The 14,212-nt window shown below is 42.4% G+C and overlaps 1 protein-coding gene across 3 annotated transcripts in view; it reads right to left on the minus strand.

The window, feature by feature from the left end:
* The window catches only part of CCDC83 (coiled-coil domain containing 83), a 71,212-nt gene that overhangs the window by 7,458 nt on the left and 49,542 nt on the right, over window positions 1-14,212 (minus strand). For all 3 annotated transcript variants that reach the window (XM_069972004.1, XM_069972005.1, XM_069972002.1), the window contains 7 exons: window positions 12,127-12,245; window positions 10,858-10,942; window positions 9,354-9,522; window positions 5,549-5,716; window positions 2,832-2,923; window positions 1,308-1,376; window positions 989-1,110 (listed from right to left, as the gene is read on the minus strand). In XM_069972004.1, coding sequence (XP_069828105.1) covers window positions 989-1,110; window positions 1,308-1,376; window positions 2,832-2,923; window positions 5,549-5,716; window positions 9,354-9,522; window positions 10,858-10,942; window positions 12,127-12,233 — 812 coding nt within the window. In that variant the 5' untranslated portion in view covers window positions 12,234-12,245. The remainder of the gene's footprint in view (window positions 1-988; window positions 1,111-1,307; window positions 1,377-2,831; window positions 2,924-5,548; window positions 5,717-9,353; window positions 9,523-10,857; window positions 10,943-12,126; window positions 12,246-14,212) is intronic.

Consider the following 14,212-nt stretch of genomic DNA (forward strand, 5'->3'; position numbering starts at 1 on the left):
TGGGCTGCAAATTTAATCTGGGATCGGAATAATAATAATAATAATCTAATCCTCTTATCATTACAATATGGATATGTCTACAGGGCTATGAACTTTCATAAGAGCTTACTAAATGTTCCCTCTAAATCTTCCCAGAACGTGCAGCACCAACCCAGTTAACCCTGCTAGTCAAGATCTAATCTCCAGGATTCTCCTAAAAACAGTGCCACCCCCGTGCACAGGTTGTGAGTGGTATTGCACTGTCCACTGCCTGTTGTTAGGAAAATTCTGTCTCTAGTAAAAGCTCGATGGGGACAGCCCATAGAAAGTTGGGGCGGGACTTAGCATGTGCTATGTGAAGGAGAGATAGGGATAGACCCAGATAAAGCCTAAGCTGTGTGCATCTAAGCTGAGCCAGTCTGCTTGCTGAAGATAATGCTCACTGCTCCTCAAAGGTAAAGCAAGGCTTCTCACTGATCTCTAATCACCCATAAAGCTTAGGGTACCTGTCCCTTGTGTGGCTGTAAGATAACTGACTGCAGCAGGACCCTCCCCACCTGCCCTGACTTTAGTAGGAGACAAATGTAATAAATCTGCAACTTTGTAGCTTTTTTTTAATGCTGGGATTGTTAATCTGAGGTCAAGTTTCTGATGGACTCACTGTGTTATTAATCCTCTCGGCATTACAAACAAGCTACAAACTTGCAGATAGGGACTTCTTTAAATCATCTGTCTCAGAAGGGAGGGGGGAGGAGGGGGGGCAGTGATAAAAGCTCACACAAGTTTTTTTATATCTTCAGCAGAAAGCAACACCTCAGAACTGGGGGAAGGAGACTGAATAGGTAATAACAAGTATGGAATGAATTGTTAGTCTCACCATGGGTAGCAACATATGAAAAGCAGAATACCCCTTTAAGCTTTTTAAACTTAGAGTAACTATCTCCCTTTATGGTGCAATGTGCTCTGGCCTCCGTGGGGTTAATCATTATGGCATTGGTTATTTCTGTACCTTGATATTTTTAGATCCTGAAGTCGACAATCAAAAAGATGATTTATTAATTGCAAATTTTCTTTCTCAGTTTTACAGACAGCCACCTCCAGATCACGAACATCTTTTCTGTAGGTATCAACCTGAGGGGGACAAGAAGTGTACAGCCTGTTCACACTGGTCTAATGCTGAATTGTCCACCATCTTTGCCATGCACACTACCAGAAACCAAAAGTACAAAAACGTTTTGAAATCCTGCACAGACAATTGTAACACTCATGACCTACACGTGGGATCACGTTACATGCTGCCCAAGGTCTGGTGAGGAATTGTGTATTACCTCCCGCTTTAACCATTCGTTCTCCAACATCTCCTTCCGACTGTCCTCATCAATGTGCTTCACTGCGTCCTAAGAAATAAAGAATATCAGAAAGATCATTATGATCACCTACTCCACCTTCCATGGTTAAGTGCCTGAATTTAAGAATCAATTATATATTACAGGAGGGGACAATTGATGCCATACTTACAGCCCAGTCCTCTTCTGGCTCCCGATACCGTTCCGGCTCTGCGATTGTTTCAGGCTGTCTGCAGCAGCCTGAAACAATCGCATGTGGAAAACATCAATCAATGCAGTACATATGTACTGCATTGATCCCTATGAGCAATCAGCGTATTGCTCAAAGGAGTTCCCAAGGGGGCTTTAATATTACAGCAAAGAAAAAAAAATCACCCCCTTCCCCCTTTCCCATTTTATAAATAAAAAAATAAACATATTTTCTATGGGCATGTGTGAAATCGCCCAAATTATTATGGGGTATTCCAGCTTAAAACTAACTTGAGTAGGGGACAAGTAAGAGATTGCGGGGGCGTGACCTCTATATCAGCCCCTGGCTGTTTTTTTTTTGAATAGAGCCGCAGGTACGGCACTTGACCTGCAGCTCTATTCACTCTACAGAGCCGCAGGAATAAGCTGAGTGCTGTACTTGGCTCTCTCTAGCAGCTCCATTCATTCTCCATCAGCCTGTGGCCGATCTGGAGATCACCAGGTTATACGGAGGTTGGACCCCCTGCAATCTCTTACTTGTCCCCATCCTGTGGATAGTTAGTTTTAAGTTGGAATACCCCTTTTAAATTATAATATTCCTGACCTCTTCCGGTAAACGAAGCAAGCACAAAGAGCAAAATGGCAAATTATTGATCACATCCAGAAAATCTTGAATAAAATGTGATCAAAAAGTCGCATATACGCAAGCAACATACTGATAGAAAGTACATGGCACAAAAATGACGCTTCAAAAACCCTCTATGGACTAAAAAACCAAAGTGTTATAAGGATCAGAATAGAACTATTTTAAATACATATAGGGGGAGATTTATCAAACATGGTGTAAAGTGAAACTGTCTCAGTTGCCCCTAGTAACCAATCAGATTCCACCTTTCATTCCTCACAGACTCTTTGGAAAATAAAAGGTGGAATCTGATTGGTTGCTTGGGGCAACTGAGCCAGTTTCACTTTACACCATGTTTGATAAATCCCCCCCTTAGTTTTTTTTTTTTTTTAAAGATGTTAAGTTTTTCAAAGCAGTAAAATAAAACTTGTCTGTCATATTACAAAGCAAAATTGGTATTGCAAACAATAAGAGCCCATATTGGTCTGTAGGTGAAAAAATGCAAGTGCTATGGCCCTTTAAACAAGAGGAGGAAAAACAAAAGTGCAAAAATGAAAAGTGGCTGAGTAGGGAAGGGCTAAAAGTCTTCTGCTTCTGGTCTTTTCATATGGAAGTGGCGGATTACTGGAATGGGGTTGCCAGATTAATAAATGTTAGAGTATTCAGGGTTTTACATTTTGTACACTGGTTACCTGTGTCGCCACCTCTCTGGTTTGATCCATTTTCTTCTCTGTCTCTATGTCTATCTCCTGTTTCGTCTTCTCCAGGCTTCTTCGGAAATATGCTTTTAGTTGAGATGAAATAAAAATGAAATAAAAAGTAAAACTCAGGACAAGCACAAAAGTTTTATCATTGGGGGAGTACATGAGCTCGGACAATAACTGAAAGGAAAGGGGAGTGATTTCTGTGTAGGGACCCTTAGAGAGGCCTGGAGCACCAAAATACTGGACACCAAGGACTGTCTACAGCACCAAACCTACACTCACCGGCCACTTTATTAGGTACACCATGCTAGTAATGGGTTGGACCCCTTTTGCCTTCAGAACTGCCTCAATTCTTCGTGGCATAGATACAACAAGGTGCTGGAAGCATTCCTCAGAGATTTTGGTCCATATTGACATGATGGCATCACCCAGTTGCCGCAGATTTGTCGGCTGCACATCCATGATGCGAATCTCCCGTTCCACCACATCCCAAAGATGCTCTATTGGATTGAGATCTGGTGACTGTGGAGGCCATTGGAGTACAGTGAACTCATTGTCATGTTCAAGAAACCAGTCTGAGATGATTCTAGCTTTATGACATGGCGCATTATCCTGCTGAAAGTAGCCATCAGATGTTGGGTACATTGTGGTCATAAAGGGATGGACATGGTCAGCAACAATACTCAGGTAGGCTGTGGCGTTGCAACCATGCTCAATTGGTACCAAGGGGCCCAAAGGGTGCCAAGAAAATATTCCCCACACCATGACACCACCACCACCAGCCTTAACCGTTGATACAAGGCAGGATGGATCCATGCTTTCATGTTGTTGACGCCAAATTCTGACCCTACCATCCGAATGTCGCAGCAGAAATAGAGACTCATCAGACCAGGCAACGTTTTTCCAATCTTCTACTGTCCAATTTCGATGAGCTTGTGCAAATTGTAGCCTCAATTTCCTGTTCTTAGCTGAAAGGAGTGGCACCCGGTGTGGTCTTCTGCTGCTGTAGCCCATCTGCCTCAAAGTTGGACATACTGTGCGTTCAGAGATGCTCTTCTGCCTACCTTGGTTGTAACGGTTGGCTATTTGAGTCACTGTTGCCTTTTTTTTTATCAGCTCGAACCAGTCTGCCCATTCTCCTCTGACCTCTGGCCTCAACAAGGCATTTCCGCCCACAGAACTGCCGCTCACTGGATGTTTTTTCTTTTTCGGACCATTCTCTGCAAACCGTAGAGATGGTTGTGCGTGAAAATCCCAGTAGATCAGCAGTTTCTGAAATACTCAGACCAGCCCTTCTGGCACCAACAACCATGCCACATTCAAAGGCACTCAAATCACCTTTCTTCCCCATACTGATGCTCGGTTTGAACTGCAGGAGATTGTCTTGACCATGTCTACATGCCTAAATGCACTGAGTTGCCCCCATGTGATTGGCTGATTAGAAATTAAGTGGTAACGTGCAGTTGGACAGGTGTACCTAATAAAGTGGCCGGTGAGTGTACATGTTGTACTGTCTAGAGCACGAAAACAGTGGAGACCACAGGATGTACAGAGCACCTCATCACTGTACACTTTGGACTCTTTGAATTAACTAAGTTCTGAACACCAAGTACTGTCTAAAGCACTGGTGTCACACTTGCAACCCTCTCGCTGTTGCAAACCTACAATTCCCATCACACCTAGACAGTTAAAGTCATACCTTTCAGCTGTTCAAGCATGATGGTATTGATGAATTGTAGTCTTGCTGGTCTAGAGCACTATACTTGACTTTTGTGAATTTTTGGCGTACAAAACTACTGGACACAGCATACTGTCAGGAGTACCAAACCACTAAGTATCAAACTATTGGGCACTATACAATTGGAGACTACAGAATATATGGAACACCAAACCAATGGAAACTATGGACTTACTGGATTACGAAAGTAATGGACACCGAGGACTTTTTAGAGCCCCAAACCTTGATGTCATGAACCGTGTGGGGAACGAAACTACTGGACACTTTTAGCTCCCTGAATCATCAAAGTACTAGACACGAAACACTGTTAAGAGCACCAAACCAAAGTGGATGCACCAGAGAATGTATGAAGCATTAAGACAAGTGGACACTATGGACTTACTGGCTCATCAAAGAACTGGACACCAAGGAGCCCCATACCTTCAATAGGCAGTCTGGGTCACCATAAACCTAAAAACTATGGACTGCTAGAAGAACTGGACACAAGAACTGGCAGAACCAACAAACTACCTGGCATTCAGCAACTAGATTCCACGTGATGTATGGAACGCCAAAGTACTGGACTCCAAGGACTGTATAGGACAGAGTTCATCGGTGTTGCCTTAACCCAATGGGGTACACATACCACAGGCTAAAAACCTACAGTCTAGAGAAGACCAAGTTTGGCCATCAAGAACTGCCTGGGAAACATAAAAAGTAGAGGCCATAGTATGTATGCAGCACAATGGACTTTCTAGAGCAGCAAACTTCAAGGACTATGTATGAAACTCTAAGCAGGCAACATGGTATAATATACGGCAACATATAATCAGGTATCTACAACATCATGGAAACTCATCTCTGTGCAGAACGTATCTGTTCTCTGGCAGATTAACTTTTTGCACCATAGAAGTATATACAGATATCCATAACACTTGAGTGCGGGAGCGGTTGCCATCTACCGTGGCATTAAATTCACTGAACTGACCGTCGATTTCGGTGAAGTTCTGTTTAATGTTGCTGATTTCTTCCTGTAAGTGCTGAATCTGTTTGGCGTGTTCCCAGCTCCCCACATTCTTATACTGCAGCCAGTAATCCTTCTCGGCTTCTGCTAACATAATCTGCTGCTCCAGAGCGTTTATCTCACAGCGAAGCTCTAAAAAAAGCCATGAAAGATTCAGTGTTTTCCTATTTCCATGAAGACACGTGCCGCAGGTAACATTCTCACCAAGTATAGTCAACTCCACCACACGCCAGCACAGACAAGAATTCATGTATGAAGCATTGACAGATGGTCGTGGGCGGAATTTTTACATATATATGGTGAGTCAAGGTTGGAAACACCCAAACATGTATGAGATGCTAAATATTCTATCCAGAGGGACTGGAACAAAAAAAGAAGCAACATTGCAAAATAGTTTGGGTTAAAAATCTACTACTCTTACACAACTCCTATGCAGAGCTATGGGTTTCCATGGCAACAGACTACAAACAAACTCTGTGTAGTCTGATCGCAGTCACACTTTTCTCTATCTGTCCTTTGTTCTTGTCAAAGGGGTTAACCCACGATAAACAAGGTAGAGGGATAACTAGCTGATCAGAGAGAGAGTTTGACTACTGAGATCCCCACTAATTACCAAGTCAGTGAAGTAAGTCAGTGAAGTAAACAGAGAGGCATTGTGCATGCTTGACACGAGCTGTATTCATTTTCTATAGAAAGGATTGCAGAGAGCTTTACTTGGCTGTGTTCTGAAGTCCCACAGACAGTAAATGAAAAAAGTGGCTTCACTTGGAGAACCATTAACCTCTATTCTCATGATCAGGGCCCCAGCGGTCAGACCCCCACCAATTACTTAGTTATCCTTTATCCTGGGGATAACTCCACTTGGTGGATTAGTATAAGTGGTGGTCAGATGAAATCGAGTATGACTTTAGGATCAGACTACACATGGTTTTTCTGTAGTCTGTTACCATGGAGACAATAGTTCTACCTAGGAGCTGTAGATACACAATTGTGGAGGATTTTTTAATTAAGAGTACAGTATCCTGACTGCAGATGTGGATATATCCTTTAAATAAAAAAAATCTGTATTCCACATTGTACTTTTAATTATTGAGTCTTCAAGACTGCTTAGAGTTTATTCATACAATGGATTTATTGTTATCTAATTGTGATATATGTGGCATGTGAATAAACCCAAAAAATATTTTAGTTTTAGCAAATACAGTTGATTCATTGTATAATCACTGTCCAATCACTGCCCATGCAAATATATCTATTATAGTATAGTAGTAGCTCTGGCCTCTGAGACTGACATATATCCCTCCTGCTTCTCTTTCTTCCCCTTTCACAGGATGCTGTCTCGCACCCACATCATTACTACAGCTGCACCCCCCTCCCTCCCATGTTTTACTGTGGATGTTAGTGGGACTTAGAAAGTTTCTAACATTAGAGGGGTTGTCTGGAGCCAAAAAGTTGTGGAATATGGGCTCAGGCGAAAGAAGTTGTACTCACCTGCCCTGATTCTCAAAGATACTGAGTGATGACCTGCAGCAAATGCCTGCTCAGCGATCACAGACCCTAGAGGGGACCTGTTTAGGCCAGTCATCATCTTAGTGAGTGTTTCCTATGTTTCAAGTGAAAACAGGAAGCACTGCCCAGTAAGGATAGGGCACCGTCAGGATGGATGCAGTGGGGGACTGGGGTGGGTGAGTAAAACCTCTTTATTTTTTTTCATACTAGTCCAAGCTCATACTCCACAGGGGACAACAGCTTGGCTATGAATTAGTCAAGGCCCTTTATATGACACTGGCCTAGCAATTGTCAGGGCACTGACCTATATTGATGGGACATTTCCTTTAACTCTGCCTCTGTAGTACACGTTGTTCTACATCCCATTGGGGATTCTTACGAGGAATATTTGCCCTGTAAGCTTTTTATTTACTTTCTTCCAAGCAGGATCCTTTGACTTTTAAGGTCCACTTTAAGGCAGCCTGTAATACTTAATTGCTCTTAAACTAATAGACTTGCAGAGATGAAGAGTAGGAGGGGGCGGGAGGTTTGGGCTCCAGGGAGATAAATGTTAAGTATTACAGCAGCACTGTGCAAAAAATGTAAAAATAGCTGCTTCCCCTGGAGAATTTCACTGGAAATATTACAGAGAACATATTTTATGATGTCTGGTGCCAGTGCTTAAAGAGACAATACATCTAGAAATACATGCAAGGAAAAAAAAAGGGGCAGGTATAGCTTTCCTAACAGGGAAGAGTGGTTTGGGGTAGGTTTCTGCTGCAGCAAGCTGCCTCCAAACTGGGACGGAATGTCACCTATGCTCTAACACTTTTCTCCGACTTGCACAGAAGAAAGAAGGAGAAAGGAGAAGGAGGAGGAAGAAGGAGGAAGAAGAAGGAGAAAGGCGAAAGAAGAAGAAGAAGGGGGAGGAAGACGGAGTAAGAAGAAGGTGGAAGAAGAAGAAGGAAGAAGAAAAGGAGAAAGGCGAAAGAAGAAGGGGGAGGAAGACTGAGTAAGAAGAAGGTAAAGAAGAAGGAGGAAGAAAAGTAAGAAAGAAGGAGGAAGAAGAAGAAGGAGAAAGGAGGAAGAAGAAGGAGAAAGGAGGTGGAAGAAGAAGAAGGAAGAGGAGGAGGAGGAAGACGGAGGAAGAAAAAGGAGGAAAAAGAAGAAGGAAGAAGAAAGGGAAAAAAGTAGGAAGAAGGAGGAAGAAGAAAAGGAAGGAAGAAGGAGGAAGAAGAAAGAAGGAGGAAGAAGAAGAAGAAGGAGAAAAGAAGTGGAAGAAGAAGAAGGAGGAGGAGCAGGAAGACAGAGCAAGAAAAAGGAAGAAGGCGGAGGAAGAAGAAGAAGGAAGAAGAAAGGGAAAAAAGGAGGAAGAAGGAGGAAGAATAAAAGGAAGGAAGAAGGAGGAAGAAGAAGAAGGAGAAAGGCAGAGGAAGAAGAAGGTGGAAGAAGAAGAAGGAGGAAGAAAAGGAAGGAAGAAGAAGAAGGAGAAAGGAGGAGGAAGAAGAAGGAAGGAGGAAGAAGAAGGAGAAAGGAGGAAGAAGAAGAAGAAGAAGGAGGAGGAGGAAGACGGAGGAAGAAGAAGGAAGAAGGCAGAGGACGAAGAAGAAGGGAGAAGAAAGGGAAAAAAGGAGGAAGAAGGAGGAAGAAGAAAGAGCCTGTGTCTTAGGACTTGCCAGTACTTAAAGGGCAACTACTACAATGTCACGTCTTTTTTGGTCATGACACAGTATGTTAGTATGAAAGATATAAATCACATTTAGAAAAATTGTAACACTCAGTCTGAGAATAATGAGCCGGCTGTTTCTCATGACGCTTATAGTGTGAGAACAGCAGCTTTAATCAAATCCTGACTCAACTGAGGTCTTGTACAATCTATGTACCCAGTGGATATCCTTTGTGCCAGTATAGATTGTTCTACCTAATTCATGTTATTCTTAAATGGAAACCATCACTTTAAAAAGCTTTTGCCAGTTAAGAGTTTGGGTGTTCAAACTTCTACTGTTCGTTAGACCAAGCCGGAAGGAGTATGTCCCATCTCTGAGTGATGGACTCTCAATGTAAATCTATGGGGTCTGCCTTGATTCTGCTGCATACTTCTCTCCCTGCTCGATTTAGTGATCTGTCGGGGTCTGAACACTCAACTTTTGCTATGACTCTACAGCATGTCAAAACTTTTTTAAAGTCACAGTACACTTCAAGAAATGAATCAGCACTCAAGTTGGAGTTGAAATGGCATTAGGTACCTAATCCAGTCCTGTACTTAGATTTGGTCCATTACCTTCAAACAGAATTTCCTTCTGCCGGATATATTCCCACTTCTCTTTTATCATCTCATCCACTTGTTCCCTGTTGACGACTTCTTTCTTTTCCAGTTCTTTCTCCTGGGCCTTCGCCTCACTCAGCAGCTCCTTAACATGCACAGATTGCTCGGCTTTTAAGCGCTCATTCTAGGAAGGAAACCATGTTAATGGTTACAACAGAGTCAATGGGAAACCAATTCCCTCCTGACCTAGTAAATGTATGATACTATGAAGGAAGGGTCCAATTACAATGAAGGAAAGGCATAAAAAAATGAAAAAATTGGGGAGCGATGTATTCTCTAGCAACCAACATTTATCCTTGATATCATTAAAGTAAGTGGGTTACTCACATCTCGGAGGGGAGATTGGCCATACCCCCCCCCCCCGCTGCCACCAGGAAACCTCGTAGCTGCAATGCTCAGTGAAGGACAGGATTGCACTGAGTAGTGCAACACCGACAGGCTGTATTGCGGCTACGAGATTTCCTGGGGGGGGGGAGGGGGGGGAGGGTTTTTGGACTTTGACCAATCTCCCCTCCGAGACGTGAGTAAACCACTTACTTTAATGATATCAAGGATAAATGTTGGTTGCTAAAAAATCGAGCGCTCCCCAATTTTTTCATTTTTTTATGCCTTTCCATGTTGGACCGGTGACTTGGATCCTCCGGAGGGTGTAGCAATCCCGACAGATTTGTGTTGTTATTCTCTTGGCGTTGGTCTACAGTGAGTGGTGAAACTTCACCACTCACCAATTGTGAGTGATTTATTTCCTAGAGCCCTGTCCCCACCATAGGAATGTTACCGCTTTCAAAGTGCTTTTTTCCCCTCCTGTTTTCATATAGATTACATTGATGGGGGCAATGATCAGCCCATATAACCATGTGTAAAAAGTCAAGAATTTGGGTCTTTTTGACCGGTCACCCATTGGCTGCACATCTTCCCATACAATAAGGAATCTGTGGCTAATAACTGATGCAGCAAAGGGCCACATGAACAATCCAGCAATCTTTTGTGTAGCTCATGCCATAAACGTGGGGTCTGGCTATATGATAGGGCCCTAAGGGACAAGGGTGAGGAATTTGATGAGGATCAGACTACACAGAGTTTGTTTGTAGTCTGTTACCATGGAAACTCTCTGATCTGTATAAGAGCTACAGACCCATACTCATCTCTCTCCGTAACTTCATTTACTGTTTACAGGACATTACGAGCAATCACTGGCCTTAGTAGTCAAGGCCACTTGCCCATGCACATGACCACTGATAATCTCTTATAAGCTGAATCAGACCCCATGTATGGCCTGACCCAGTCCACCAGAGAAGGAGACACTGTTGCCTAGCTGTAAGCGAGGGGAGTAACAATGGAGGACTCGCTCTATGACACATATTATAGGAAGTATGAAGAGGATGTCTTCACAATGAACACCTCAACTACATCTACAGAACCAGTAATACAATGTGGACTAAGCTTCAGAAATTCTTACCCGTTCTCTATATCTCACATTCTTTTCTTCTACTTGTTTTAGCTCCACCAGTAGCTCCTCAATACGGTTCTCCTTCATCTGAATTCTGGAATATTAATGCAACAGTTTAACATTTTTGAAGGGTCAAGTTAAGCATTGTCCTTCAATTTCAACTCTAGAGAAGAGCACAACTTGAGCAGGCTTGGGTCCGATCATTCAACATTTGATTACCGGAGGCTGAAGAAGTTGTATGCAGTCCTAGGGAGTCTGGGAAAATATGGATACAGCCATAGGCTCCGGACTCACTAGGGCTGCATCTAGCTTCAGCCACAGGTAATCAAATGCCGAACGATTCAACCATGGGAGCATGCTCATTTCTATCCAAATCCTATAGGTGGTCACAGGCGCCACTCCAAGATTAACTGCTAGTTTGGCGTCTCAGCATGCTTGGTACCCATGCTGTGTGAGTGGTACCAACCCCACATTGGGACTCAAACTGAGCCCATGATAAAAGAGAGGGATCAATTGGGCTAATTGGCAGCATTTAGTCTGGTTAAGGAGCTGACCACCAGATTGGTACTGTGCATATGGTATATCTCAACACTTGTCCACTGTTTGCCACTTTAGGAGATCAGACTACCCAGGGGGTAAACACAAATCATACTCAGCTAAAGGTGTCATAGGTAAGTATGAGTATGGAGGGCTGACTGGGCTCCCAGAGCGGCTGTACGAACCTTGCAGCTGGCTCTCTAGTGGTGTTGGGAGTTTCGGGGTCCGTATGCTTTAAGTCCAGTGAAATGCATTTTAATCCCTTGCATGAGGCAGGGAAAGAGCCGTGAACTAGTCATCTGGGCCCGCTAATAGGCCTCCTTGCCTGTCAATCACCCCGCAGAGCACACTGACAGGAGAGAGAGCCGTGACTAGTCACAGTCCAAATGACTAGTTCACGGCTCTCCCCCTGCTGATTGGTTCCCCTGTCAGCTTTGTGGAACTGGAAAACAAGTGTTTATATTCCCTATGGCACCCCCAGAGGATCGTTGAGGCATTACATCTACAATCTTCTGTGTTTCTATGTTACATATTTGTAATTGACACCAACAGGCTACTTATATAATGCATGGATAGCCCAGATCCTCAAGACTGTATACAAAGATTATTATCGCCATTCTGGCCAACAGATGAGGGTCTCAAATTCAAATAGAGCCCCCTATGATAGTATACAGAGGAGCTTTTTGGCCCTATGGGCACCAGGGCCCATTGTGTCCCCCTATATGTAACCCTGATACTTACTGATAAGCCAGAAGAGATTCGGCAAATGTCATCTTATCTTCCTGAGACTTTTTACCTCCCTTCTTTTTCTTGGATCCCTTCTTGCCCTTCTTCTCGCTCTTCCCCATGATGGAGACCACCTGAAATAAGATAAGACGTACTATTTATGTTGTTCTTAGGTTGATCTGCTGCTAATCATTATAATCTGGATATTATGGATGTAGATTACATAATATTACACGAAGAACGGTCAAAAAAAAACAAAAACTCCCACAATGCCGTCCAGATTTCGTATCTTGGCCGGGACTACAGACAGAATAAACAGCTGGATGTGGGTTTTTATTTCAGCGTGAGGGACAGGTTGCCGTGATGAAGACCTTCTCCTGGCTCCCAGCCCGAGAGGAAAATGTGTCGTCATCCGGGGAAGAATCACTTCATTTAGGAGCTGAAATAGGAATCGGTTCTGTTTGGCGATTCCTGTTGTGGATGAAGAACAGCTGAGTAGACAGGAAGGGAAGATCTCGGCCAAAAAAAATTCATTATCCTCAGATTTTATACTCAGCCTGAAAGCGAAGCCTTGTAAGAGATCCCTGAATTACTGGGGCTTTAATATGTTATACGGGAAACTCTGCATCAAATGGGCCTATTCATAGAGACTAAATACACCAAACCGGGATGAATAGGAGCCAAGGCAATTCACTGCTCCATCTCTGAATCAATGTAGGCAACATAAACCGAGCGGAGATGTATGATCAGCTGCACAATTATATACAGTACATCTGTCTACTCCCAGCCTGGACTACACTTACAGAGCTATATAACATCAATATAGGCGCACATACATATTACTATACATAGGAGCAGTATTATAGTGGTTATATTCTTGTATATAGGAGCAGTATTATAGTAGTTATATTCTTGTATATAGGAGCAGTATTATATTAGTTATATTCTTGTATATAGGGGACAGTATTATAGTAGTTATATTCTTGTATATAGGAGCAGTATTATAGTAGTTATATTCTTGTATATAGGGGACAGTATTATAGTAGTTATATTCTTGTATATAGGAGCAGTATTATAGTAGTTATATTCTTGTATATAGGGGACAGTATTATAGTAGTTATATTCTTGTATATAGGAGGCAGTATTATAGTAGTTATATTCTTGTATATAGGAGCAGTATTATAGTAGTTATATTCCTGTATATAGGGAGAAGTATTATAGTAGTTATATTCTTGTATATAGGAGCAGTATTATAGTAGTTATATTCTTGTATATAGGAGCAGTATTATAGTAGTTATATTCCTGTATATAGGGAGCAGTATTATAGTAGTTATATTCTTGTATATAGGAGCAGTATTATAGTAGTTATATTCTTGTATATAGGAGCAGTATTATAGTAGTTATATTCTTGTACATAGGAGTAGTATTATAATTAAAAGCATTGTTTCTAGGGCAGAGTATGGTGCATGCCATAATTTTTATCCTGCCAGGTTCCATTACAATCTCTATTTTAAATCAGACATACAGGGAGACACTTCAGACTCCATGCTACTTCCCTGATAGGGTGCTATAGTATTGATTTGTATCCAAGCTCCTAATCCACAGATATTAAACAGGTTGGCCACCATGAACGCTAATGCATTGATAGCCATGTACGGTGATTGGCTATCTTTGGCACTCCCATAGACAATGAATAGAGTGGCAGTATGGTATGTGCACTACTGCTCCATACTGATAGAAGTTTTGGAAACCCCATTCTCAAGACTGAGAAAAAAAAGTTATAATAAATTTTATTGACATGAATTTGACTTTGCTTTTTATCCACTATAAGGAATCCCTGATAAGATTCTGTAAAATACTAGCTAGATACACTGGCTGGCATCTGTTAGGCCTCTGGCTGTCATTGTAACCTATTTTATCAGTGAGCACTGGTAATACCTCCATACAGTGCCAGGATACCACTGCCTTATACAGCCCACACAGTACTGTAATACCACCATATTGTGCCAAGATACCATATTATACAGCCAACGTAATGGTATAATTCTACTATGCAGTGCACGCATACCGTAATACCGCCATACAGTGCCAGGATACCTCT

Source organism: Dendropsophus ebraccatus, chromosome 5 (assembly GCF_027789765.1).
Source record: "Dendropsophus ebraccatus isolate aDenEbr1 chromosome 5, aDenEbr1.pat, whole genome shotgun sequence".
Taxonomy (NCBI): Eukaryota; Metazoa; Chordata; class Amphibia; order Anura; family Hylidae; genus Dendropsophus; species Dendropsophus ebraccatus.